At 34.9% G+C, this 26,925-nt stretch overlaps 2 protein-coding genes and 1 pseudogene across 2 annotated transcripts; all 3 read left to right on the top strand.

Moving 5' to 3' along the window:
• Window positions 1–5,717: 5,717 nt before the first annotated feature.
• LOC126694804 (putative inactive G-type lectin S-receptor-like serine/threonine-protein kinase SRK) lies at window positions 5,718–8,247 on the top strand. Its single transcript, XM_050391301.1, has 4 exons — window positions 5,718–6,132; window positions 6,258–6,383; window positions 7,267–7,443; window positions 7,884–8,247. The coding sequence occupies exons 1-3, from the start codon at window positions 5,946–5,948 to the stop codon at window positions 7,299–7,301; spliced, it is 348 nt and encodes a 115-aa protein (XP_050247258.1). The 5' UTR covers window positions 5,718–5,945; the 3' UTR covers window positions 7,302–7,443; window positions 7,884–8,247.
• A 4,649-nt stretch (window positions 8,248–12,896) lies between these two features.
• Window positions 12,897–14,204, top strand: LOC126695953 (G-type lectin S-receptor-like serine/threonine-protein kinase At4g27290). The gene has a single exon (XM_050392744.1). The coding sequence runs from the start codon at window positions 12,897–12,899 to the stop codon at window positions 14,202–14,204; it is 1,308 nt and encodes a 435-aa protein (XP_050248701.1).
• A 127-nt stretch (window positions 14,205–14,331) lies between these two features.
• Window positions 14,332–26,925, top strand: part of LOC126695952 (G-type lectin S-receptor-like serine/threonine-protein kinase SD1-1) — a 58,458-nt pseudogene continuing 45,864 nt past the window's right edge.

Genomic DNA, 26,925 nt, shown 5'->3' with positions numbered 1-26,925 from the left:
TACCTGTAGTTTACCTTTTATGTCAACTATCCTACAGGTCGTTTACTAGCAGCCTTATCACCAATTGTGTCAGCACCCTCAACCACAGTAGCATCAGTAGCATGTGATGTAGCATGTGCCTTCACATCCCCCCTCAAACTAAGGGGAGGAACTCCCATCAGTTTGTGAGCAAGATTTAGAAAACGAGGAGAAGAGAGGGCTTTGGTAAAAATATTAGCTAGCTGATCAAGAGAGTTGATGAAATTAACATTCAAATCCTTAGCTAGAACCTTCTCTCTAATATAATGATAATCAACCTCAATATGCTTGGTCCGAGCATGAAAAATGGGATTGGATGCTAAGGCCAATATAGACACATTATCACACCAAAGCATTGGAGGTATAGACAAGAAAACACCGAAGTCCTTAAGGATCATTCTAAGCTAACTCAACTCAGTAGCAGTGGTAGCTAAGGCTCTATACTTAGCTTTAGTAGATGATTGTGCCTCAGTAAGCTACTTCTTAGCAGACCAAGTAATAGGAGAATGACCCAAAAAGACCACCATACTAGTAATAGACTTCCTATCAAGGGGATCACTAGCCTAATCAGCATCACAGTATGTTGAAAGGGTAGAGGAACCTGCCTGAAAGTTAATGCCATGATGCAATGTACCCTTGAGATATCTAAGAATCCTCTTGGCTGCCACTAGATGATGTTAGGTAGGGTTGCTCATAAATTGGCACACTTGATGGAGAGAAAAGGCCAAATCAGTCTTGGTGAAAGTCAAGTATTGCAGCTCACCAACGATGCTTCTAAAAACTGTAGGATCAAGGAGCAAAGGGCTAGTCTGAGAGCTAACATGAGTTGTTGGAGAGTAGGGAGTGAGGCAAGGCTTACAATCTAGCATATTGAACTTGGTTAGTAAATCCAAGGCATACTTAGATTGATGCACAAACAAGCCTGAAGAGGTATACTCAATCTGAATTCCAAGGAAATAAGCAAAAGGACCAAGATCTTTTAAATCAAACACGGCAGCAAGTTTGGAGACCAAATGATCAATGAATGGAACACTATTACCAGTAATAATAATGTCATCCACATAAAGGAGAAGATAAACCACAAATGAACCTTGATGCAGAATAAACAAATTAGAATCTGTAGAAGAAGCTTGGAAACCAATATGATTTAGTTGAGAGGTAAAATTATCAAACCAGGCCCTAGGTGCCTATTTGAGACCATAAATGTCCTTATGTAGCTTACAAACATGCTTAGGACGGTCAGGATCCACATAACCAAGGGGTTGAGACATAAACACCTCCTCTTGAAGCACACCATGCAAAAAAGCATTAGACACATCCAATTGCTTCAATGACCAATTAAACTAAACAGCCAATGCCAAAATAATCTTGATTGTGGCAAGCTTAACAACAGGACTAAAGGTCTCCTCGTTGTCCAAACCATACTGCTGCAAAAACCCCTTAGCAACAAGCCTTGCCTTATATCTAGCAATTGAACCATCATTGCCCCTCTTAATTTTATACATCCATTTACAATGAACCACATTCTTACCAGAAGGAAGAGGGACCAAAGACCAAGTTTTCTGCTTCAAAAGGGAATTGTACTCAGAATCCTTAGCCTCAATCCAGTGAGGAAACCTGGAAGCAATAGCAAAGGTAAGTGGTTCTTCTTGAAGATAATTTCTTACAACTGCATCAGCATTGGGCTTGAAAATACAATGTTTGTATCTGGTAAGCATGGGATGAGTGTTTGGAAGTGAAGAGGAAGAAGATGGAGGAAGTGGAGATGACAACTAATCTGAAATCTCAGTAACAGCATGAAAGGGCAAAGCAACTGGACCCGAGGAAGAAACATGACTTGAAGAAGGGAAAGAAACATCAGTGGAAGTGATAAAGACATTAGAAGACTGATGTGACATAGGAAAAGAGGAAAGGACAGAAGGAAATGCATCAAAAACAACAGAAAAAGAGGAAAGGACAGAAGGAAATGCATCAGAAACACCAAAAAAAGAGGAAGGGGAAGAACTCGACAAAAGACTAGAAATCCAAAGGTCCAAAGGAGGATGAACAGAAGAAGATGAACAAGAAGAATCAGACAACCCAGTAGGAATAGTAGGGAAGTCAGACTCATTAAAGATAACATAGGGAGTAGTATAGACCTTATGAGTATGAGGATCAAAACAAATATACCCTTTGGATAAAGAAAGGTACCCTAAGAAGATGCATTGTGTGGACTTAGGCTGAAGTTTGTGATCAGTATAAGGCTTGAGAAGAGGAAAACAAGCACAACCAAAAGTTTTCAAAGAAGATAAAGGAGGAACAAAATGAAGTAACAGTTCCTAAGGGCTCTTAAAAGCCAACACTAAAGAGAGAAGCCTATTAGTTAGATAAATGGCAATACTAAAGGCATAACACCAGTAAGAAGAAGGAAGATTTGACTGATAAAGCATGGAAAGACCACTTTCAACAATGTGCTTATGCTTTCTCTTAGCAACACCATTTTGTTGAGGAGTATAAGGGCATGACAATTGATGTTGGATTCCATGATCCAAACAAAATGACTTAAATTGATTACTCATATATTCACCCCCACCATCAGTCCTAAGGATTTGGATTTTAGACTAAAACTGATTCTTAACAAAAGCTTTAAAATGCAAGAAAATAATAAACACTTCAGATTTATGTTTAAGAAGAAACAACCAAGTGAATCTAGTGAAGTCATCAACAAAAATGACATAGTATTTATAACCAAGAGTAGAAGTAACAGGAGCAGGGCCCCAAACATCACTATGAACAAGTTGTAAAGGACAAATAATAGACATAACCTACTGTGGAAAGGAAAGTTTGTGCATTTTAACACTTATACAAGATTTACATTGAGAACAAATGTTATCATGTACAGAAATTTTAACACTATTATTGAAGGAAGACAAGGTAGAGTGAAGAAGCTTGGAGCAAGGATGACCAAGTCTTTGATGCCACAACATTGCTTTATTGGAAACAAGAGTAGTAACAGAAGACTTTAAAGCAAGGGATGAAGCAATCGCAAAATTAGCAGATAGTTGTGAAGGAAATGGAATAGGATACACTCCATTCTTACTTAGGCCTTGATAAAGAACCTTCCCCGTAGCCAAATTCACAATTAAGAACTAATTGGCATCAAAATAACAAAAGGCATTGTTTTGTAAACAAAGTTTGCGGATAGATAAAAGATTGGAAGCTAAATTAGGGACCTTAAGGACATTATCTAAACGAAAGCAATGAGAAGGTGTTTAAAGCTTACCATTACCAACATGAGTCATAGGTAACTCTTGCCCATTGCCAATAGTAATAGTTTCATGACCAGTAGTAGCTTGAGAAGTCAATGAAACTTGAGAGAGATCAGGTGTAACATGATCAAAACACCCTGTATCAGTAAGCCAACTTGAAGCATTTGCTGAAGCAGAATTGGCAGTTGCTACCATAGAACTAGTTGCCATAGATGTTAGCTTGGCTGGAGCATGTTTGCCTTGATAGGCAAAATTCATGCGATGATAGCAATCCAATGCAATATGACCATTCTTGCCACAAATCTGACAAGTAGGTCTTGAAGACTGAGATTGACCTTGAGACTGAAATGAAGGAAAACCAAAACCACTCTTATGCATAGATTATGGTTGAAATCCAGGAAACTGAAGAATACCATTTGCATTGCCAGAGGACCGACCAGAGGATTGATCATTATTAAACCCCAAATTGGGACCAAAATTATTAAATCCTCTGTCACGACCCCTCTGATTGCCATTTCTACCTCTACCTCTATTATTATTCTAATTAAAACCACTCTAAAGAATCATAGCCATAGTTGTATCCCTAATCTTAGATTTCTTCTTAAGAGCCCCCTCTTCAGCATTCAACAAAGTATTCAATTCTTTAATAGTAACCACATCATTACGAGTCCTAATTGCATAATAGAATGCACTATATTCATGTGGTAATGCTTCTAAAACTAAGTGTATAAGCTCTTCTTCATCAACAAACACAGCAACAAAACTCAATCTATCCGTAGCTTCTTTAATTCTTTGAAAGAAATTATCCATGCTTTCAGGACCTTTCTTAATACTCAGTAATTCATTCCTCGAACTCAAAACATGAGAACGAGATATTGAAGCAAACCTCTTTTCAACCACATTCCAGACTCCTTTTGCAGATTTCTGACCCACGATGATGATGGCTAGGACTTATGGTGATAAAGTAGAATTGATGAAAGTAAAAAGGGCTTGCTCTCTGCTTTTCCAATTGAGAAATTCTAGATTTGACTCTCTAGTGAAATTTCCAAAACTATCTTTCAAGAAAGGATTTGGAGCTACACATGATTCTTCAAGAAAACCAATCATCACATAAGCTTCAAGATTCACAACAATCTGATGCTTCCACACAATATAATTGGTGAAATCTAGCTTCGCTGTCATCATGCTCAACATATTTGATAACAATAGCAACGATGGATTCACCAAGGGACTTGTGGTTGTAGTGGTAGGAGTTGTTGAAGAACTAGAGCTCGGAGCAGAACCCATTAATGGTGGCTCTGATACCATGAAAAGTAATGCAATGCAAGAAGAAAGAATTAAAGGAAAAACAGAGAAGAATGAGAGAGAGAGAGAGAGAGATTTGATGGAAGAAAATTCTGTTCTCATTGATTGATTGAATCAGATACAATATCCAATATATATAATTGTAACCACCTCTATAGAGTGTGGAACAAATCTAACCAACCCATATTCAATGCTACCAGATCTTGACATGTAGACATAAAACAATACTAGACTCATCCTTAACTACACTATGCTACCTGTAGTTTACCTCTTATGTCAACTATCCTACAGGTCGTTTACCAGCAGCCTTATCACCAATTGTGTCAGCACCCTCAACCACAGTAGCATCAGTAGCATGTGATGTAGCATGTGCCTTCACATCCCTCACTGAGGGCAAGACCCTGGTCTCTAGAGATGAGCTTTGCCCTGGGGTTCTTTAGTCTTGGTAATTCTGGTAACTGTTACTTGGGAATATGGTACAACAATATCCCAGTTAGAATAGCTGTTTGGGTAGCAAACCGGCTCAATCCAATAAACAACTCGTCTGGCATGTTGATGGTAAACAGTTCAGGTAGTCTTGTTTTCTCAGCCAGAATAGAAAAGTTGCTTGGTCGGCAAACTCAACAAAAAAGGCCTGGAATCCAATAGTCCAGCTTTTAGATTCAGAAAATCTAGTATTAAGAGAAGAGAACGAAGAAAACCCAGAAAAATATTTGTGGCAAAGCTTTGACTATCCTTCTGATACTTGGCTACCAGGAATGAAGCTTGGATGGGACTTAAAGACTGGTCTGGAACGGCGCATGTCTCCTGGAGAACTGAGTTGGGGGGTTAAACTTCATAATTACACTGAAACAGTCATAAAGAAAGGCACCAAGAAGTTCTTACAGACCGGACCATGGAATGGCCTTGGTTTTAGGGGTGTACCAAACTTAAAGGACAATCCGGTTTACACCTACGATTGTCATCAACAGCGATGAGGTATACTTCATATTCCACCTAATTAAAAATTCTGTAATCTCAAGGGGAGTTTTGAACGAAAATGCATCCTCATATGAGCGCTACATATGGGTCGAAGCAGATAAAAAATGGATCACATACATTTCTACACCAAAAGACAAATGTGACACCTATAATTTATGTGGTCCTTATGGAAATTGTATCATTGGTGAGTCACCTATCTGTCAATGTGAAGAAGGATTCAAGCATAACTGTATAAGTCACCAGATACATGGAACCCAGATGAGTGGTCTAAGGGATGTGTACGTATTACCCAACTGAGCTGCCAGGATAAAGATAAAATTGGGTTTGTTAAATTTGTTGGGCTCAAAATGCCAGATACCACGTATTCCTGGGTGAACGGAAGTATGAATCTTAATGAGTGCAGAGTCAAATGTTTCGACAATTGTTCCTGTACGGCTTATGCAAACTCAGATGTTAAAAATGGAGGAAGTGGGTTGCACCATGTGGTTTGGAGATCTAATTGATATTAGACGGGTTGCAGCTAATGGGCAGGATGCTTATATGCAGGATGTATATATTCAAATGCTTGCTTCAGAGCAAGGTAATAGGCCTATGGTCTTTGTTGCTCTTTAATTCATATTTTTACTTGCCATTAAAGCTATAATCTTTGCTGTTTCCATCTATTTTGTTGCATTACTAAAATATTTTTGCTTTTCTATTGCAAAGTCAATCCTAAAGAGGTGAAAGACAAGAAAAAGATGAAGGTGATAGTGATAGTTGTTGTTGCAATTGCCGTAGTTTTTGGGGTGCTCTTGATTACCTACTGCATTTGCAAAAGGACAAACTTCAGAGGTAATATTTCTTTCTCTGAACCACTTTGGAAAAGATATTGAAAGATTGTTTGATTGAACTTCTAGAAACAAACAAAGCAACTAGTAAGATGTTGAACAAGAAAAACTTTGATGTTTAGCCATTCGATCTAAAGAAAAATCACGGTGAGCAATAAAATTTGCATAATCATTTTCAAACAAGGCTAAACTATTGTTTTGGCCTCGAGCAAGGGCACCAAGTTGACTCAAGCTAGTAAATATAGATCCCATTAAGCAAGGCCCCGACTAGCCCTCCCTCATCTATGAGCTTTCTTGAGAGAATCCTATCAGTTTTATAAAATCTTGTGAAATAAAGTTCGAAACCACAGAGCCTTTCTTCTAGTGAGGTGACTGTAGATCAAATATTCAAGGAGGTACCTTGGAGTGCACCATAGGATCTAGTTAATTCACAGACTTGCCATTCATGGAGGAATCGAAGGAATCCATATAGGAAGAAGCTCAAAGTTTTAAAGCTATTGTGAGTCGTAGTAGTAAGTTACCTATTGGGAATTTAAAGTCTAGATACAATTTTTTACTTTTTCAAGACCGTAAAACACATCCTTTTATAGTTAATTGCCTTAGTGGGAGTAGGTTACACATATAGTCCCTTTTCCTTTAGAGAGTTCTCCATAGGCTTTTCACTTCAGAATCATATTATGTGTCTTATGCGTTTATAATTTTACTTTATTTTATTTTGCTTTATGACTTGGTTACTTATTGTATTTTGGTTATTGATATTGGCATTTTGGATCGCCTAATTCAGTTGATTTGAAATCAAATAATAATTCTATTGTATAATTAATCAGTGGGTACCTCAACCGAATTTAACATTTTCCATATTATTATTTCTTGTGTATAATGTGAAGCCCATCATGATCTCAGCAGAGAAATTGGAGAATAATGTGATGATAGACCATAACATTAAAGGCCAAAGTGAAGACGTGGAGGTCACATTCTTCACCTTAGCTACCATAGCCATTGCCACTAACAACTTTTCAAGTAATAACAAGCTTGGTGAAGGTGGCTTTGGACTTGTATATAAGGTAACTTTGCAGCGTGCTTTTATAAAGATCACAAAAAATCAATTCTCATCATACTCAACTTCAATAAAAAAGCTATTTGGATATTTGAATTTTCAAGGTACTCTAATAGATGGAAAAGAAATTGCTGTGAAAAGGCTTTCACGGAGGTCTAGACAAGGATTGAATGAGTTTAAAAATGAAGTTATAGTAATCGCCAAATTGCCACATCGAAATCTTGTTAGGCTTTTGGGCTATTGCATTGAAGGAGATGAGAGAATGCTAATCTATGAATACATGCTCAATGGAAGCTTGGATTCCTTCATTTTTGGTTTAAACTTCTCTAAAACAAATAAATTTTACCAAACTTCATGAAATTTTTCATTGTTATTTGAAGAAATACCAATTTTTTGTTTCATTATTCAAGTTGAACTTAGTATTAACATAAATGAGAAACTTTTCAGATCAAACAAGAGCTAAAGTTTTGGGTTGGTCTATGCACTTCAACTTTATTTGTGGGATTGTGCGAGGGCTTCTCTATCTTCACGAAGATTCTAGATTGAGGATTATACATAGAGGCCTCAAAGCAAGCAATGTTTTACTTGATAGTAAGATGAATCCAAAAATTTTTGACTTCGGTATGGCTAGAATTGTTGGTGGAGATTAGACTGAAGGAAACACAAATAGAGTGATTGGAACATAGTACGTATTCTCAACATGTTTTATTGTTGACAATTTTTTTTAATCAAATATTTTCATACTTAATGATGTTTTTGCAATGTTTATATGGCACCCGAATACATCATTGATGGCATATTTTCAGTAAAATCTGATGTTTTTAGTTTTAGAATATTGTTGTTGGAGATAGTAAATGGAAAGAAAAATTGAGGCTTGTTCCATCCAAATCATAGTCTAAACCTTGTTGGACATGTGAGTTCTCAACAAATTTCATCTTCTATCTTACATACAATGGTACAAATAATGATAAAGAATTTTTAAATATTTTAGGCATGGAAATTATGGAAAGAAGGTAGGCCTTTAGAACTGATTGACACTTGCTTACAGGACTCTGACATCCTATCGAAGATTGTATGTTGCCTTCATATTAGTTTCTTATGTTTGCAACAACATCACGATGATCGGACAAATATGTCATCTGTGGTTATGATGTTGCACAGTGAGGGTTCATTACCTAAACCCAAAGAGTCGGGTTTCTTTCTAGGAAAAAATTCACCTTCATCAAGCAAGAACCAGTCATCCTTAGTCAATGGAATTACTATTACCTTGTTTGAGGCTCGATAGTCAAGCATTATATCAATTACATTGTATAAAATATCTTTTGATTGATATTTTACATCTATACATTTTGTAAATTATACACACTTGTATTCTCTAAGTATGTGACACCAGTCTTATTTGAACTTTAAAGGCTTATAATGGCTTCTACAATATTATACAGGTTTGAGTTTGGGTCAAAAGTTGCTCAGAGACAACTAACTTTTAATATGCTCAAATATAAGAATTTGATGATTTTTTCCCTATCTTTCCCACTATAATGAATTTCTATGTGAAAATTGTTTCATTGGTAAGTAGACATCCAGGATTTTAAAATGGACATAGCTAGATTTGACCCAACTTGGATTTGAAATGAATGAGATGTAATTGTTTGAAGATGGCACACTTAATATTGAATCTGAGAATGCTGGTTGAGTAAAAAGAATCATCTATAAACAACTTATTTTGTACCAGTTAATAACCTTTAGTTCTCAGTCTTAATGATGATCTTGATATATTAACAGAGGTTAATTGAAGTTATCTTGATAGTTCGAAAGTAATCACAACTCAAAAATAGTCTAAATTGCTTTGAAAACAATACTGAAAAATACATAACATATTCTTGATTACGGTAATCAGACCAGGCCTTGTAATTAGATAACTCATTCCAAAGTCTTTTAAGCCTAGTAAAGTAAGCACTCAAAATGGACTAATCTTGAGCAAGAAATGAGATTGCTTTCTAAATCTGAAAGATTCGAGGTGCATTCCATTGTGCAAACCTCTCTTGAAGATCCAGACATACATCTCGAGCTGTCTATATGTAAATAATCACACTGGAAACTACGTCTGTAGAAATAGAATTGAGAATCCATGAGAGCACCATTGTGTCGCTTCTTATCCAACGACTGAAAATTGGACAGTATTCATTGGTATATATATTGTGCCATTGACAAAACCAATTTTAGTCTTGGCGTGAGAGCCATGATCATTGAGCGAGGCCAAGTTTGATAGTTTTTGACAATGAGTAATTGGCTAACAAGAACTGGAGGAATCTTCTACTGTTTGTTGTTGTAGGAGCAGTAATAGAATCAGAAGTTGCTGAAACTTCAGCCTTGGAAATAAAGGAAAGCTAATTCCTAAACAAGAATTCATGGAAAACTATTCTTGAAGAAGAATTCAAAGGAAAATTAGGAAGATGAAAAAGAATTTTGAGAGTGAAATTCACAATCTCAAAAGAGAAATTAGAAAAAAGATCTAAATAATTACAAGTGCTGCTCTGTTTATAAACACAGATACGGAGCCTAAGGACTTGGCGGGAAAATGTAACAAACTCAACAAACTAACTAACAAGCCTAACAGAATGAAATCTAACTAATTAATTCTAGTTACAACTAATTAAATAATGACACGTGTGCAAAACTAATTACAACACTAATTGCATCACGTGACTGACATGTGAGCAAATAAAGCTAAAACGACTGTAGCTGTAGGCTTGTACTCAGAACGACTGTAGCCTTGTTATTGATCGTTCTGACTCTTCTGAGACAAGAAACAAGAAAAAAGAAAATAATAATATAATAAATAAATAAATAAGAAGAAAGGGAAAGGTCGTCGGAGTTGAAAGACAAAAGAAAGTCGGCGTGGGGTTTGGGTTGGGGTGTTGACGCATGTGGTGGGGAGAACAAGTAAAAGAAAAAGAGAGAGAAAGGTGAGTGGGGGTTGGTTCGAACCAATGGTCAGAAATAAGTAAGAAAAAAAATTAAGAAAATGATATGCTATCAATATATTTTCATAACCAATTTATGTGAGGGGTTATTAAAAACAGGTAAAATAATAATTTCAGTAGTGAATTTAAATTAGAATCAGTAAAAATTTATCCTTTAGGATTTGTTGTGAAAATGTTCTAAACGTAATACTTTTCAAAAATTAAAAAAACTATAAGAACATTAGTAGGGGCATCCCTACATTTTTCTCTCTACTTGAAGATAAGAACATATTTTTCCTGTTTTAGCTAATCATTTTCTTTTCATCCCATCAGATTTATTATTTCAAATCCTATTTTATTTAAATATTATTTATTCATTAGCTTTTTATTATTCCTCATTTTTCAACATATTCACTTTATTTTATCACAATTACCAAGACACAAAAGCAATAAATAATGAGTTTATTTTATGACAGTTACTAATCTATATATATATATAAAACCGAAGCTTTTGCTGGCACCACAATTTTCCACGTCAGCACAATATTTAATAAATAAATAAATAAATAAAAATTATAACTTCTCAAAACCCTAGCAACCTTACCCCTCTCTCAAGTTAAGAAATATAAAGCTACGGTTTCTGCAAACTCTCTCTCTCTCCAGACGTAGGAAACCCTAAAGCATTCAAGATCTACAAAACCCTAGCAACTTTACTCCTCTCTCAAGTTAAGAAATATAAAGTCACGGTTTCTGCAAACTCTCTCTCTCCAGACGTAGGAAGCCCTAAAGCATTCAAGATCTACAATGCACGGTATAGATTTTAGCTTATAAAGTTCAGCTTTTGTAAGGTTAGTTTTGTTTATATATTAATTAATACATAGTATTTTGTTCACCATTGAATACTCACGGTCAGGAAAGCAAGAGAAGGCGCATAAATATTTAGTCCTTACGTTTAGGTTTAGGTTTTAAGAGATTTATATACTACTACTATGTGGCTAAATTTCCTGTGACATCAGTTTTATATATATATATATATATATATATATATTTTTTTTAATTTGTTTTATGTAAGGTTAGTTTGTTTACATCAGTTCTTTATCTCAAAGATAAGACTTTTATTTCTACCGCAAGAACTATTTAGGTATGTATCCCTTGCAAGCACACGTGAACTTAAATTGTCTTTTAATATATGCATGCTTTATTATTTTCTAATAGTTTTCCCGTGCATCGCACGGGTTAGCGACTAGTTAAGACATAAAAACAATATATAAACAATGATTTTAGGGAATGAATAGTGTTCCATAAAGATAGGGAGCCAAGGTTCATAAAACTCATCTTCGGAGTGAAATGGGTAAGCTGATGCAAAGGTTTTTAGGTGTTTTTATTTGTTTATTTTGGTTACTCAAATTCACCACTTATTTTATTTTAGGCAATTTGCTACCAATGCTTTAAGAAATGGGACACTTAAAAAAAAAAAAATTATGAAGAGAAAAAATTTATGTAGAAATTGTTTATATAGCATATTGAATTGAAAAGTTTTTTATGTACAAAACTATCTAATTAAAAATAAACTAATGTAACTTGTTTTTGTATTGAAAATTTTCAATTATTTTTCAATTGAAATTTTTAATTTTAGAATTTTATGTAATGGATAAAAACTCTAATGGTTCTCAATTACTTTCTATGTATGAAACAATTATATTTTTGGTTTTTATAGTCATCTAAATAAAAAATAGATAAATGTACCAAAAATGCATTCTACACCTTTTCTAATCAAATACAAAATTTCATTCAGCATAATTATTTTTTAGTAAAAATTTTCAGCATCCTATTAAATGTAATTTTCTATAAAAAAAAATTAAATAATACATTCTACTATATATAATACATTCTAAAAAATGCATTTTTTTTTTGAAAAATACATATTCCCTGTACCATTTTTTTTTTCACTTTACATCACCAATCACAATTTTTCATATATATTTTTTATTATCCTTATAAAATAACAACATTCAAAATTGTAATTGATGTAAAAGATTTGGGGCCTGTTTAGTACAGTTGTTTAAACAATAATTTTAGTTGTTTAAACACTATAACATGTATTTTCATAACATTTTTTCATTCACACGTATTTCCACAATACTTAAACAACATTACTAGAAATTTCTTACCAAGCTACCCTTGTTTTCCTCACCTTTCCATTCGTTTCTCGACCTTTCACACTAGGAGATATCGGACCTCGACAAACTACCAAAAATGTGACATCTGCAAAAGAAAATAACCATACAGCAAATTTTTCTGATAACAAAATATAGAATTTTCTAATACCAGTGAATTCTTCGAAAATTCTAAATTTTATACCGTTTTAAAGTGTTGCCAATGCTAGACAGAACAACGTGTTTGAGTCAATGCATGACCATTGATATTCTAGTCTTTACACATTTTAATGGGGGTCTAAATTTAACAAGTTGGTTAAGAGCTCTAAGAAAAGAGAGCAATGGACATCTTTGCTTTTGTAATTTTGAATTCCAGTTTGCTATTTTTCTACTTTGTATTGTCGGATACTGGTTACAGCATTAGTCAAAACCAATCCCTTAGTGACGGCACAACATTGGTCTCTAAAGATGGAAGCTTTGTTTTGGGCTTCTTCAGTCCAGGTAACGCCACTAACCGTTACTTGGGAATTTGGTACAACAATATCCCAGTTAAAACGGTTGTTTGGGTAGCAAACCGGCGCAATCCAATCACAGACTTGTCTGGAGTGTTGATGGCAAACAGTGAAGGTAGTCTTGTTCTTCTCAGCAAGAATAGGACAGTTGCTTGGTCGGTGAATTCAACAAAAGAAGCCAGGAATCCGATAGTAGAGCTTTTAGATTCTGGAAATCTAGTATTAAGAGATGAGAATGAAGAAAACCCAGAAAACTATTTGTGGCAAAGCTTTGATTATCCTTCTGATACTTGGCTTTCAGGGATGAAGCTTGGATGGGACTTAAGGATTGGTCTGGAACGGCGCCTAACTGCATGGAAGAGTCCAGATGATCCATCTCCAGGTGAACTGAGTTGGGGGATTGAACTTCATAACTGCCCTGAGATAGTCATGAAGAAAGGCTCGGAGATTTACTACCGGACAGGCCCATGGAATGGCATTGGTTTCACTGGTATACCAGACTTAAAGGAAAACCAGGTTTACAACTTCAATTTTACCTCCAACAAGGATGAGGTATACTTCATATTCCACAATATTAAAAAGTCTGTAATCTCAAGAGTAGTTTTGAACTCAACTCTCAACTTGTATGAGCGCTACGTGTGGGTTGAAGCAAAAAAAATATGGAGCCTGTACTTAACTTTGCCAAAAGACACATGTGACAGATATAATTTATGTGGTGCTTATGGCAATTGTATCATTGGTGACTCACCCATCTGTCAATGTGTACAAGGATTCAAGCCTAAGTCGTTAGAAACATGGAACCCAGAAGAGTGGTCTAAGGGATGTGTACGAAGTATGCAATTGAGCTGCGAGGATAAAGATAAAATTGGGTTTGTTAAATTGGTCGGGTACAAAATGCCAGATACCACGTATTCTTGGTTGAATGAAAGTATGAATCTTATCGAATGCAAAGACAAATGTTTGAACAGCTGTTCCTGTATGGCTTATACAAACTCAGATATTAGAAATGGGGGAAGTGGCTGCGCTATCTGGTATGGAGATTTAATTGATATTCCACTGATTTCAGCTACCGGGCAAAATGCTAATGGGCAAGATGTATATATTCGAATGCCTGCAGAGCAAGGTATGGGCCTATAATCTTTGTTGCTCTTCAATTCGTATATATTTTGATTAGGCCATAATATTTGTTCCTTACTTCCATACTCGTATGGGCCTAAATATTTGTTTACATCTGTTTAATTGGATTAAGGTCTGTTCCAATAGTTGCATCTAAGATATTTTTGCTCTTCTATTGCCAAGTCAACCATGAAGAGTTGAAACACAAGAGAAAGATGAAGGTGATAGTGATATCGGTGGTTTCCATGGCACTTGCCGTAGTTTTTGGAATTCTCTTGAGACCCTACTGCATTTGCAAGAGGACACATTTTAGAGGTAATATCACTTTCGCTGACCCACTTAGAAAAAGATATTGCAAGATTGTTTAATTGAACTTCTTGAAATTAACGTGCAGAGCAGCTAGTTAATAAGAAGATGAACAAGAAAAGCTGTGATGTATTGCCATTTCATCTTATCTAAATAAAAAACCATTGTATGGAAGAAACTCTACATAATTGTTTTGTGCAAACATGAATCATTTGTACCCCCTTTAGGTAATTGTTAGTAAATTATTTTAACAAAGTTTTGAAATTATTTTTGTGAAAAATATAAAATACCATAAAAAAATTTAATTACGATTTTCATTTTTTTAAAATTTTTTTGAAAATATATTATAAATTAATGCTTTTAGAGCATCAATCCATTAATAGTCTGTTTGAGATTTATTTATTTTGTTGAAATTGAAAACTTTTTACTGAAAGTACTGTACAAAAAGATAAAAGTTAACTGAAATAGTATAGTGAGACTCAAGAATAGTATCAAAAAATATAATAAGACTTATGGGTCATACTTGACTCGATTTTCTAGGATTTATTTATTTTTTTGAAATTGAAAACTTTTTACTGAAAGTACTGTATAAAAAGATAAAAGTTAACTGAAATAGTATAGTGAGACTCAAGAATAGTATCAAAAAATATAATAAGACTTATGGGTCATACTTGACTCGATTTTCTAGGAAACCTATGTCGTTATGTTGTTACTCATTCATTGAATTTCTGGACAATTACCCCTTTTTTTTTTGTTTGGTGGACAATTACCCAACTGGACTTCATGGCCTGTTTGAATAGAGGGAGGAAGGATGGGGAGTGGAGGAGAGTGTAGTAGAGTAGAGTAAAGTAGGTTAAAAATAAGTTAATTTTATGCTAAATCTACTCTACTCTCCTTCCCTCCCTCCCCCCCTCCCTTCAATCTAAACGGATCATTAGTTCACTTTTATTTAAATTTATGTTGACTCGTAGATGCTCGGTCAACCATTATGGCTGCCATGTAGTTTCAATTTCATACATGTTCCGTCCGCTCTTCACTTCAATAACTGTACACTTCACAAGGATTCCTCCGTGACACGTGTCTGGTAAGTGATTAATTATTTTATTATTATGAAAACAAGTGCCCCTTGCATACGTTTGGTTTGTGCCCAATAACCAATCTTCTGGTTTAGCCGTATTGCAAGGAGTATTCGTATTTGTGAGGTTCTCAAAAGTATTTGCTTTTTTTTTTTTTTTTTTTTTTTTTATTTTTATTTTATTTTTTTTTTTTTTTTTTTTTTTTTTTTTTTTTTTTTTTTTTTTTATAACCAGTTTTAAAAATTGAGAGGTTAAAAAATAACTTTTAATCTCAACTTCTGAATAAACAAAAACTTAAAAACTTAATAAATAAATAAATAAATAAATAAAAAATCCATGGAATACTAGTATGTCTATTCCTTATTTTGCATGGAGATGTACTCCTTCCCACCAAGAAAAATATTCCTTATCTACAGTGACGGTTTTAGGATTTTTTTTTTTTTAGGAGGGTCAGTAGTGGTGGAGTTAGGAATTTGTCATAAGAGCGATTAAAAAAATAGAATGATATATATATATATATATATATTGTATATGCAACTTCCATATTATATACAATAATCTAAAATAAATAAAATTCAGTACACAATACAACTATATCATGTAATAGTCTAAAAAATTTACTAATAGTTTAAAGATCAGTAAGACAACAACCATTGAATGCATAATAACTTATTATACTTATATGTAATATTAATTAAATAAAAACATATGATAATGAAGAATAATAACAAACCTAGGAGTGGGACTAGGAGTAAATGTGAACTAAGAAAAAAATAAAAAACTGATATAAATTTTTGCTTTTGAAGTGTACGGTTTTTTAACCATACACATGGTCAGTCTCTTAGAATTGGAGCAAACAAAGATAAAAGCTAAGAAAACTACTTGATCAAACAAAGATAAAGACTAAGAAGACATAGATTGGAGAAAGAGAGAAATAGATAATGAAGAAAGAAATCACAGATATAAATATAGATCAGTTGGTTGGAACGATAGTGTAATTTTTTGCTAATGAAAAAGAAAAGTGCAAGGAAAAACAACTTCATTTTGTAGTCAACGGAAAAGTAAGCTAGAGTCCTAGATAGAAGGTTTATTCATTTATTTATTTTTAACAAATGAGCAAAAATTTGAAACATTTTTTTCTTTATTATAAAATTAAATATTTTAAGAGTAGTGCTGTTGACACAACACTTGCACAAAAATTTCACAACTAAATATAGGTGACAAGTTGTTAAAGTTAGGTAAAAAAAAGTGATATATTAGGGAAAAAGAAAGGTAAAAAAGTGATGTTAATTGTGGGTCAAAATTAAAACTAGTTACAACTTGTCACTTACCCTTTATTGTGAAATTATTGTGAAAATAACATTAAAATGATCATATTCAAGTTTATTTTAACTAGATTTAAATAAAATTTATGGTCAGGGTGTTCAAATATTTATTTTAGGGGAGTCAAAAAATCAACCCCTTGGCCAACACATAACGCTACCCCCACTCATGCCCCCACTTATCTACTCAAAATTTTTTTTTCTTATGCATTGAGTAATGTATACCTTGTCTACTAAGCAATAAGTAAGAAATAAGTAATAGAGCCTTATAAATGGACAATACAACAAAGAGTTATGTGGCTTTGGCCCAAGGGTACCCAACATGTCAAGAGACTTTGAATTAGTTGAAGAGTGCCACAATTAATAAGAAGATGAGACATCTCTATGGTAATTTGTATTTGCGGATTGGTATATGTTTTTGGTGAGAGAGTTTTTCTCACTTGGTTATGAGGCTTTGTTGTGTCTTATTTATGATCAAGGACCTCGTTGCTTTGTTTTGTTCAGTTAGAAATGCAATGTTTTAATTTCTTATGTATAATGTGAACCAATCTTACTCTCAGCAGAGAAAATGATGAACAATGAGATGATAGACCAACACATCGAAGGCCAAAGTGAAGACTTAGAGCTCCCATTCTTTAGCCTGGCTACCATAATTGATGCGACTAACAACTTTTCAAGCAATAACAAGCTCGGTGAGGGTGGCTTTGGACCTGTATATAAGGTAACACTATAAAATTCTTTTAAAGAGACCTAAAAGAAGTAGTGATTATCATATTCAATATTAATATAATCTATTAACAAATGTGAATTTTTAGGGCACACTAACAAACGAACAAGAAATTGCTGTAAAAAGGCTTTCACGGAGTTCTAGACAAGGATTGAGTGAGTTTAAAAATGAGGTTTTATTGATTGCCAAATTGCAACACCGAAATCTTGTTAGGCTTTTGGGCTATTGCATTGAAGGAGAGGAGAAAATGCTAATTTATGAATATATGCCCAACAGAAGCTTGGACTTCTTCATTTTTGGTTTGAATTTTTCCCAAGCCTCATGAAATTTTTTTTGATTTAAATAAATTTCAAATTCTCTTTTTATTGTTCAAGTTGGACTAGTATTAATATAAATGAGATACATCCAGATCAAAGGAGAGCTAATGTTTTAGGTTGGTCTATGCGCTTCGACATTATTTGTGGGATTGCTCGGGGGCTTCTCTATCTTCATGAAGATTCTAGTTTGAGGATTATACATAGAGATCTCAAAGCAAGTAATATTTTACTAGATAGTAAGATGAACCCAAAAATTTCTGACTTCGGCATGGCAAGAATCTTTGGTGGAGATCAAACTGAAGGAAATACAAATAGAGTGGTTGGAACATAGTAAGTATTCTTTACATGTTCTATTATTGACACTTTGTTTTTCCAATAAAAAAGTTTTATTCTTAATGATGTTTTGCAGTGGGTATATGGCACCCGAATATGCAATTGATGGCTTATTTTCAGTAAAATCTGATGTCTTTAGCTTTGGAATATTGTTGTTGGAGATATTAAGTGGAAAGAAAAATCAAGGGTCTTTCCATCAAGATCATAGTCTAAACCTTGTTGGACAAGTGAGTTCACAAAAGATTTGACTCTCTACTTTTCATATAATGTTACAAATAATGATGGTAAATTTTGAAATGTTTCAGGCATGGAAATTATGGAAAGAAAAGATGCCTTTGAAATTGATTGATACTTGCTTAGAGGACTCTTGCATCCTATTGGAGGTTGAACGTTGCCTCCATATTAGTTTCTTATGTTTGCAACAACATCATGAGGATCGGCCTAACATGTCATCTGTGGTTATGATGTTGCATAGTGAAAGTCCATTACCAGAACCCAAAGATCTTGGTTTCTTTGTAGGAAAAAAATCATTGGTATCAAGTAAGAACCAATCATCCTCAACCAATGAAGTTACTATTACATTGTTAGAGCCTCGATAGTCAAACATCATATCAATTGCCTTATATTGCATGAAGAAGGAAAGATCACTCCTAAATGTAGCTGTAATCTTATATATGATACCACCAGATGCACCTTGGTACTTCCATCCACTAAACGATCCTATGATTGTTATTCTTCATTTGTTCACTATATAAGTTGTATTCCCCCAAGTATGTGATATTTGTCTTATTTGAAGATTACAAATTAAGGGTCTTGTTAACAAGTGTTCTAAGGGCACAAATTTAAAATCAATAAATGCTCAATTATGAATTGTAATGCACACTATTCAAAGAACAAAATACACTTGTTAATGATTCAATAGTTTGCAATCACAAATTCACTGTTTATGTGTGTATTTTTTGGATATATATGTGTACTATTTAACTTAACTTTTTGAAATATATATAACATTTAATGCACCTTAATCATTGCTCTTAGGGAATTAGTGCCAAAATGAATCTATTTAAATATATATATATATATATATATATATATATATAAGACTATATATAGAAGGTGCGAGAAATAAAGAAGCCCTAAACCCTCTCTTAGCACCTCAACTGGCACCTCATGAAGTGTTCAACAAAGGCATTCAAGATTCAAATCCTCCTTTTCCATTGTAATTATTGAATAATAATAATAATAATAATAATAATAATAATAATTATTATTATTATTATTATTATTATTATTATTATTGATAGGCTAAGAATGTATTGACCCCTTTGGTAACTTAATCAATTAATTTAGCCAAGTGAAATTAATTAGATTCAATTACATACAATAAGCATGGTAGCACAAACAAATCACCAACTAAGTTAAATGCAGTGGAAAATAAATTTGACATAGGTGATTTGTTTATGTATGGGGAAAACCACCGAGACAAAACCCCACCGAGTGAATTTAAAGTCACTACTCTTGAGAATCTACTATTATCAATACAAGCAATTACAAGTAAAAGGAATCCTAGTACCTAATACCAACTTACAGTTGAATCCTTACCCCAATACCCAATTGGACTTGTAATGTAGTGACAATCTCTCCTTTCAATGCACGACTCTCAGTACGTGACTAACCAATTGGTGCACGGATCCAAGTACGTGACTAACACACCAACTTGAGAAAGATGTTGGCTGCAAAGTTCTTCAATTCATCCAACAATAAAGATCAAGAAGCTCATTGGTTACAAAACCCTTGGCGCAAGATGCAGCAGCTTCTACAAGGAATATGATAAGTTAGGGCAAATTCTATCTCCAGTCACAATTTGCATGCACAATCAAATTGCATTGAGTTGCATCAGTTTGCATCACCTTTGACGGCCCTTAAAATAATCCTTATATATGTCTATGGTTGTGAGAAAAAAAAACCCTATACAAATACACATGGATATGCGTGAAATCAGATCTGGAAATCTAAATTTCATAATTCTCGATAGATACGCTTCTGTCAAGGTGCTGTCAAGCATCAGCATTAAACCTTGATGGATATAGATCTGTCGAGCTTTAATGAACAACACTTCTTTACCTTTTTTTTGGACAGATTAGCATGGCTTCAATACTAAACTTGAACTCTTGTTCCTTGAAGTACTAAACCCATCCTAAATCTACCCAATTACAAGTAAAGTACGTTTTGTCAAAAGATTAGTCAATTTACATAACATATGTCTCTAACAATATCCACATATGTCCTAATAATAATAATAATTGAGGTGGCTTAACCCAATAGTACAAGAGCTTTAGGCTAAGGCCCTAATTTACTTGTATTCTAGGTTGGGTTTATCCCACAGTGGGAGACCCAAGAAATGGTGTTACGGGTTTCTGATGGAGTTAAAGAAAGGTTTAAGCCCTTAACTATATTAATCTTGGCCTAGCTGAGATGATGACTATGTAGCCAACCATTTTTTCTAGAATCCAAATACGATTCCTTAATCCCAAAATATATCTATACTCGCTACTCTTGTGTTTCTCTCCTCCCTTTTTTTTTCCAACCCCTTTTCTCAAACTTTTCTTCCCCCTTTTATAGCATTCCTTTAGTGAGTTCACCATCATGAGGGGTGGTCTTCCCTAAGCTGGTAGGTCCCTCTTTGCTCTATATTCTTGACCAGATGGGACCCATTGCATACTCCTAAGATGAAATCCTCGAAACTTGCACTAGATGCCGAAATATGCTCGGGAGGCAAATTACCCCAAGGCATTACCTTTTGTCCATGGTAAAGCTTGGCACCATTCCTCGAGTCGGGACATGCTCAGTAATGTTCGATTTAGTGTTGAGATGGGTCAAGCGGCTTTAGGGAGCAGGCCATAGACTTGGGTTGGGCTTTCATTCATGATCCGTACAACAACAACAATAATAATAATTGATGGTGGGCTGAATCAAGTTCCATTTGTCCATAATGGTCTTCTATGACCAAATCACGTCTAGATTAGTTCACAAGAAAGGGAGCCAAATAAAAGGTACCGTGTGTAATGAATAGGCTCCGTCCTCAAGCGTTATGATCATCCAAGATAATCTAGTCATCCATGTCACAAAAATGGATGACCAAAAGACACTTAGTCAATTTCAGAGGATTTCCTACAAACATTAAACAATCGGACCACGTTCTATTATTTTGGAACGTGGGGAGGATTCCCTGAAATCCGCTCCATTCTCTCCACTAATCCCACACATCCCCCATGATGGTAGTGGATCCAAACAAGTAGACCCACTAAAAACTCTCTATAAAAGGGATCTAACTCCATCAACCCAAGGTACGTTAACCTACTCACTATCCTTGTGTTCTAGAGAAAAACCTGACTTAATCGTCAGAGAATCCTTGGCCAACTCACCCTAGTCACCCATGGCAGATCTTTTCTTTCTCTTAAGGTCATTAAATTGTCGTTGTAGCCTGGAGCATTCAGCCTACTAATTTCTTGCATCATCATCAATAATAATAATAACTCTCTTCTAATGACAAGTTGACAACATTCTATAAATCTGCGGATCGGCACAATTTGTTTAAATCCCACCCAACATACTAGTCCAATATTACATTGAAATGCAATAAAAAGAGGGTAAAAATTTTCTTTTTATTGGAATGATTCCAATGCTACTATCATTTGGTTATTTTGTTCATTTCTAGTAATTAAATATTTTCTTCAACTAATATCTTTTTGATTCTTTTCTATATGGAAAATGCTAAAGTTGTTACAAGTTTATATATATATATATATATATATATATTGAGAGTAAACTAGAACTTTACTTTTTTTTTTTTTTTTTTTTTGAGAATATTAATTATTTTAATACACATACAAGGGGAGAGAGGAGAGGGTCTTAAAGAAATTGACAGTGGTGTATATCCAAAAGGGTCTAACTACAACTTTACTAGATAAACCTTATAAACTGATATGACAATGAATGTGATTAGTAAACTTTAAACACCTCATAAATGAATATTTGAATTGTTTTTTGGTGATTAGTAATACATCATTTTTTATTTATTTAAAAGTAACACAATAGTTTGAACTATGTAGTAAAATTATAAGTATCCTTAGCATTACTCTTTTTATATTGTCGACTTCAATTTCCCCCTTTTTTTCAAAGCACATGAGGAGAGTTACATGCATAGGCTTATTTGCAACCCCACCACCAAATAGGGGAGGAAAGCCATTACATGTTTTTGTAAAATATTTTATCAATTTTTTAAAGATAAAACATTGTACAGTATTTTACAAAGGATTTAATGATCAACGAAAAATATTTTCAGGTTTGACCAAATATTTTCAGGTAAAATGCTAAAAGTATGTTCCGTAAATTATTTTACAACAAAATAAATAGTGTACAAATTTAAGACATGATGGTCCTAGACTTTTATAAATGTCTGCGATCTTACATGTTTCAATATGATAGGCCACAAACTGAATGACCCCTTGTGAAATTAATTAATTAATTAGCCAAGTTATTAATTAATCAATTTATCATGCAAACGCGTGGTAACACAAACAAATCACCAATAAAATAAATATGCAACGGAAAATAAATAACACAGTGATTTGTTTACGAATGGGGAAAACCTAACGGCAAAAATCCCACCGGGTGATTTTCAGGTTACCACTACCGAAACTCCACTATTATCACAACAAGCGGTTACAAGTAAAGGAATCCCAGTACCTTACCAACCTACAGTCGAACCCTTACCCCAATACCCAATTGGACTTGTTTTGTAGTGACAGTTCCCCTTTCAGATGCACAACTCCCAATACGTGACTAACCAATTGCGCGGATCCCAGTATGCGACTTCAATCACCAACTAAGAAGGTTGTTGGTTGCAAAGTTCTTTAGTTCATCCAAACGATGAAGATCAAGAAGATGTTTGGTCACAAAACCCTACGATGCACATACACAGCAACTTCTTCAAGAGAAAGAGATGAACTAGGGCAAGAACTTCGTCTCCGGTCACAATTTGCTTGAACAGAGTTTGCTCAAAGCTTGTGCAACTTATGAACACTTTGACGGCCCTTAAACTGATCCTATTATATGTCTAGGGTTAGGAGAAAAGAAAGCCTAAATACACATTCACGGATCCCAAGAAAATCACATTGAAATTTTGAAAATCTTAAACCTCGACAGATAGCAGGTGTCGAGAAGCTGTCGAGAAGGTGTCGAGCACACCGAATGAAGAACAGCTTCCTTAAGCTCGATAGATGCAGCTGTCGAGCTTTAATGATTTTTCACTTTGAACTTGTTTTCTTGAACAGACTTGAAAGCTTCAATGCTTGATCTTGAAACAAGGTTTCTTGAAGTATTTAAAACATCCTAAATCTATCCAAATACAAGTAAAGTGCGTTTTGTCAAAGGATAAGCCAATTACATAAAATCATAACATATGTTTCTTAACAATCTCCCCCTTTGGCAATCCGTGACAAAATCACAACAAACAAATGAACATATAAGAGAAGTCGTAAATCACTTAACTCATATTCACTTGTTGAATACAATAAAATCTATCCTAACACAAACTCTTGAAAAACTTTGCAAGAAGAGAGTTTATGGCAAGTAGACTTTGACAACCTGTATTTCTGAAACACTTTAAACAAAACTCATTAAGGCATCTTTGTGTGAAACAGAAATAATAGATTGCATACAAGTATAAGAAACATATATATAAAGAGAGAAAAGAAACAACACATGAAGGGGTAGGTGAAAGAAAAACATACATCAATATAAAGAAAGAGATAAGTACAATGTATATAAATGGTCACAAGACCTCATGTACAAGAGTAATGTATCTAAAAAGAAAGAAAAGAAACGATACATACTATCCTCACTACATCCCTCAAAATGTATCAACACTCCCCCTAACAAAATGATCCTATACTAACTCTCCCCCTAAGATGGACTATTCTTATACCAAAACTACTCCCCTTTTTTGTCATGAATGACAAAGGGTAAGAGTGTCAAGTAGACATCTCATCGGCAGAGCTAGCATCTCCATCAGCATCATCTGAAGCATCATCGTCATCACCATCATCATCCTCATCCTCAGAAGCAGAGGCCACGGGAGAAGGTGGTGAAGGAGTAGCCTCAGGAGCAAAGCCACACATAGACGCCTGTCATTGTGCAATACGACCGACACGAACGTTCACCTGATACAACTTCGTAGAGAGTGTATCGAGGCGAACATCTATGCGCTACAGCTGCGCCATGATATCTCCTAGAGACACATCGCCCGAAGAAGGAGGAGGAGCTGATGTGGATGGAGTCGAACGGGATGGAGCAGAATGGGAGGAAGGAGTTGTTGAATCCGACTACCGCGACAGAAGCTGGGCCTCACTACGTTTAACGGTAGTGTAATCTATGGCACACATGACGGTAAAGTGGTTGGAAGAGGGAAAAGGAACGGAAAAATGGCGTAGAATCCTCGTGATAGCGGAAGGAAAGATGAGCTTATCACAGGACGCCGAATCTAGATGAACATCTATAATAGACAGAATGAAATGAGAAAGGAAGTCTATGGTAAGATGCTCAAGAAGAGACAACAAAAATCGAGCACGAGGCTCTGTGATGGAGTTATAGTGAGAGAGGGGATGCAAAAAAAAAGTCATCACCATGTTCATGAATCTAGGACCTTTAGCAAAAGGTCGACATGGTGTAAAAAGACGCTCACCCCAAGAAGAGGGGCGCTCACAAAAAGCAGACATGAGCTCGTCCCTGGACACAGTCCTCAGATGCTCACAACTAGGATAGTCAGGAAACTCTATCCTAAGGACCCGAAGCACATCCGCAACCAACTGCGGTGTGATAAGAATGCACGTACCCTGAACGCGAGTGAAGAAAAGAGGTACAAACCGATCAATCCCATGCATGTTGGAGTAGAACTCCTGGATAAGCACAAGAGGACAGGTGACCAGGACGTCACACAGTGACTCCCATCCCCTACTATGAATGACAGAGGGAAGGTCGATGTTTGCAAAATCCGACAAGATGACTTAGCGTTCCGAATGAATGCCTCGTCTAGAAAAGTTCTACGAAAATGCCTTAAAGGCATCATCATCACGGAACTGGATATGAGATAGGGTAGGATCAGACAAAGAAGAAGCACCGGAACGAAGAGGGTTCCGGGCTGGAGTGGATTTACGTTTAGGTGTCATAGACACGACTAACGTAAACTAACAGAGAGGGAGAGAAAGAATGACAATCAGAAAAGTCCCAAACATTTTCAAATATATCAAATAAATTGAAAGGAAGTACGTATGCATGAGAAATTCATGAACATGTGACATGCAAATGAAATTGCATCATGGGCTCAGCCCAATCCAAGCCTATCAGCACACAAACATATAGCACACATCTAAATGCATGGCAATACCATTATAATGCTAATATGATGCAATGTATGAGGTTTTGAACACATTTAAGTGAAAACCCAACCCAAAATTTCAATGAAATCTCATCAATTTTGAAAAACCCCAAAAATTAAAAAAAAAAACCCCAAATCCTAGGTTTCAAAACATGAAATGCATGAATGAGAAAGGATTAGAAGCTTACCAAGTGAAGAAAAACTTGAAAAACCTTATAAAATCCTTAAGAACCAAGATAGGAGTGAGATTGGAGTGTTTTTGGGAGAGAAACAGAGAAGTATCGAGAGAGAGATCGATGGAAATAAGAAGCAGATTGTGCAGAGGCTTTATATAGGAAAGCCAGTAAATCTCGACAGATGCAGGTATTGAGAGGTATCGAGAGATCTGTCGAGAAGGTGTCGAGGAAATGCTTGTCGATAGCTGAGGTGTCGAGGAGGTATCGAGGATCAACACATCAGACTTAAGAACAGAAGCTCGATCAATCCACCAAGTATTGAGAAGCTATCAAGCATACAAACCCAATCTCGATAAATCCACCAGGTATCGAGGTGCAGGCAAGATTGCAATAAGAAAAAGCTTAAGGAAGCTCGACAGATAGCCAACTATCGAGGAGGTGTCGAGCCAGCTTTTAAAAACAGCTTTTCGAGATGTGAAAAACACAGACATGAATGCAATCCAACATGCAACTCAACCAACGATCCAATCAATATATTAAGCTTTCAAAATCATCTCTCAAATAAAATTTAAGCACATGGATCTTTGAAGACACACACACACACACTAAACAAGTCTAACCAATTTTATATTTCAAAAACAAGTCAAGACAGTTTAGTGAGCATACATTAACACATGTAAAACCTCGTGATGGCCAAATCACATTGTACCTGCACATGTATCAAGAATAGCAAAGAATATTGCGTGTTGTGTGTGAAAAACATCGCAAGATTGCATAAGTGTATACATATTATGACGATTTGAGATATGAGAAAATCACTTTAACTCACACACAATCATAACTGCTTGATGGGGACTATCACCTTCGAGGTACATCCTATAACTCCCATATCTCCTAGAATACACGCTTGCAATCATGTTTAAAGTATTTTTGATCTTTTTGCTTTTGATTCTTTGCATATTTTTCTTTTAAGCATATCATGCATGGGCATATTAGAGAAGGAAAAGAAATACCCAATGATATTTGACATTTTAATTTTGCTATGCC

This window comes from Quercus robur, chromosome 8 (genome assembly GCF_932294415.1).
Source record: "Quercus robur chromosome 8, dhQueRobu3.1, whole genome shotgun sequence".
Lineage (NCBI taxonomy): Eukaryota > Viridiplantae > Streptophyta > Magnoliopsida > Fagales > Fagaceae > Quercus > Quercus robur.
This window is presented reverse-complemented; position numbering and strand designations above follow the sequence as displayed.

Coding starts and splice junctions, on each gene's coding strand:
- LOC126694804 (XM_050391301.1), top strand. CDS start 5,946: ATGAGTGCAGAGTCAAATGTTTCGACAATTGTTCCTGTACGGCTTATG. Junction 6,133..6,257: donor AATGCTTGCTTCAGAGCAAG/GTAATAGGCCTA, acceptor TCTATTGCAAAG/TCAATCCTAAAGAGGTGAAA. Junction 6,384..7,266: donor CAAAAGGACAAACTTCAGAG/GTAATATTTCTT, acceptor TATAATGTGAAG/CCCATCATGATCTCAGCAGA.
- LOC126695953 (XM_050392744.1), top strand. CDS start 12,897: ATGGACATCTTTGCTTTTGTAATTTTGAATTCCAGTTTGCTATTTTTC.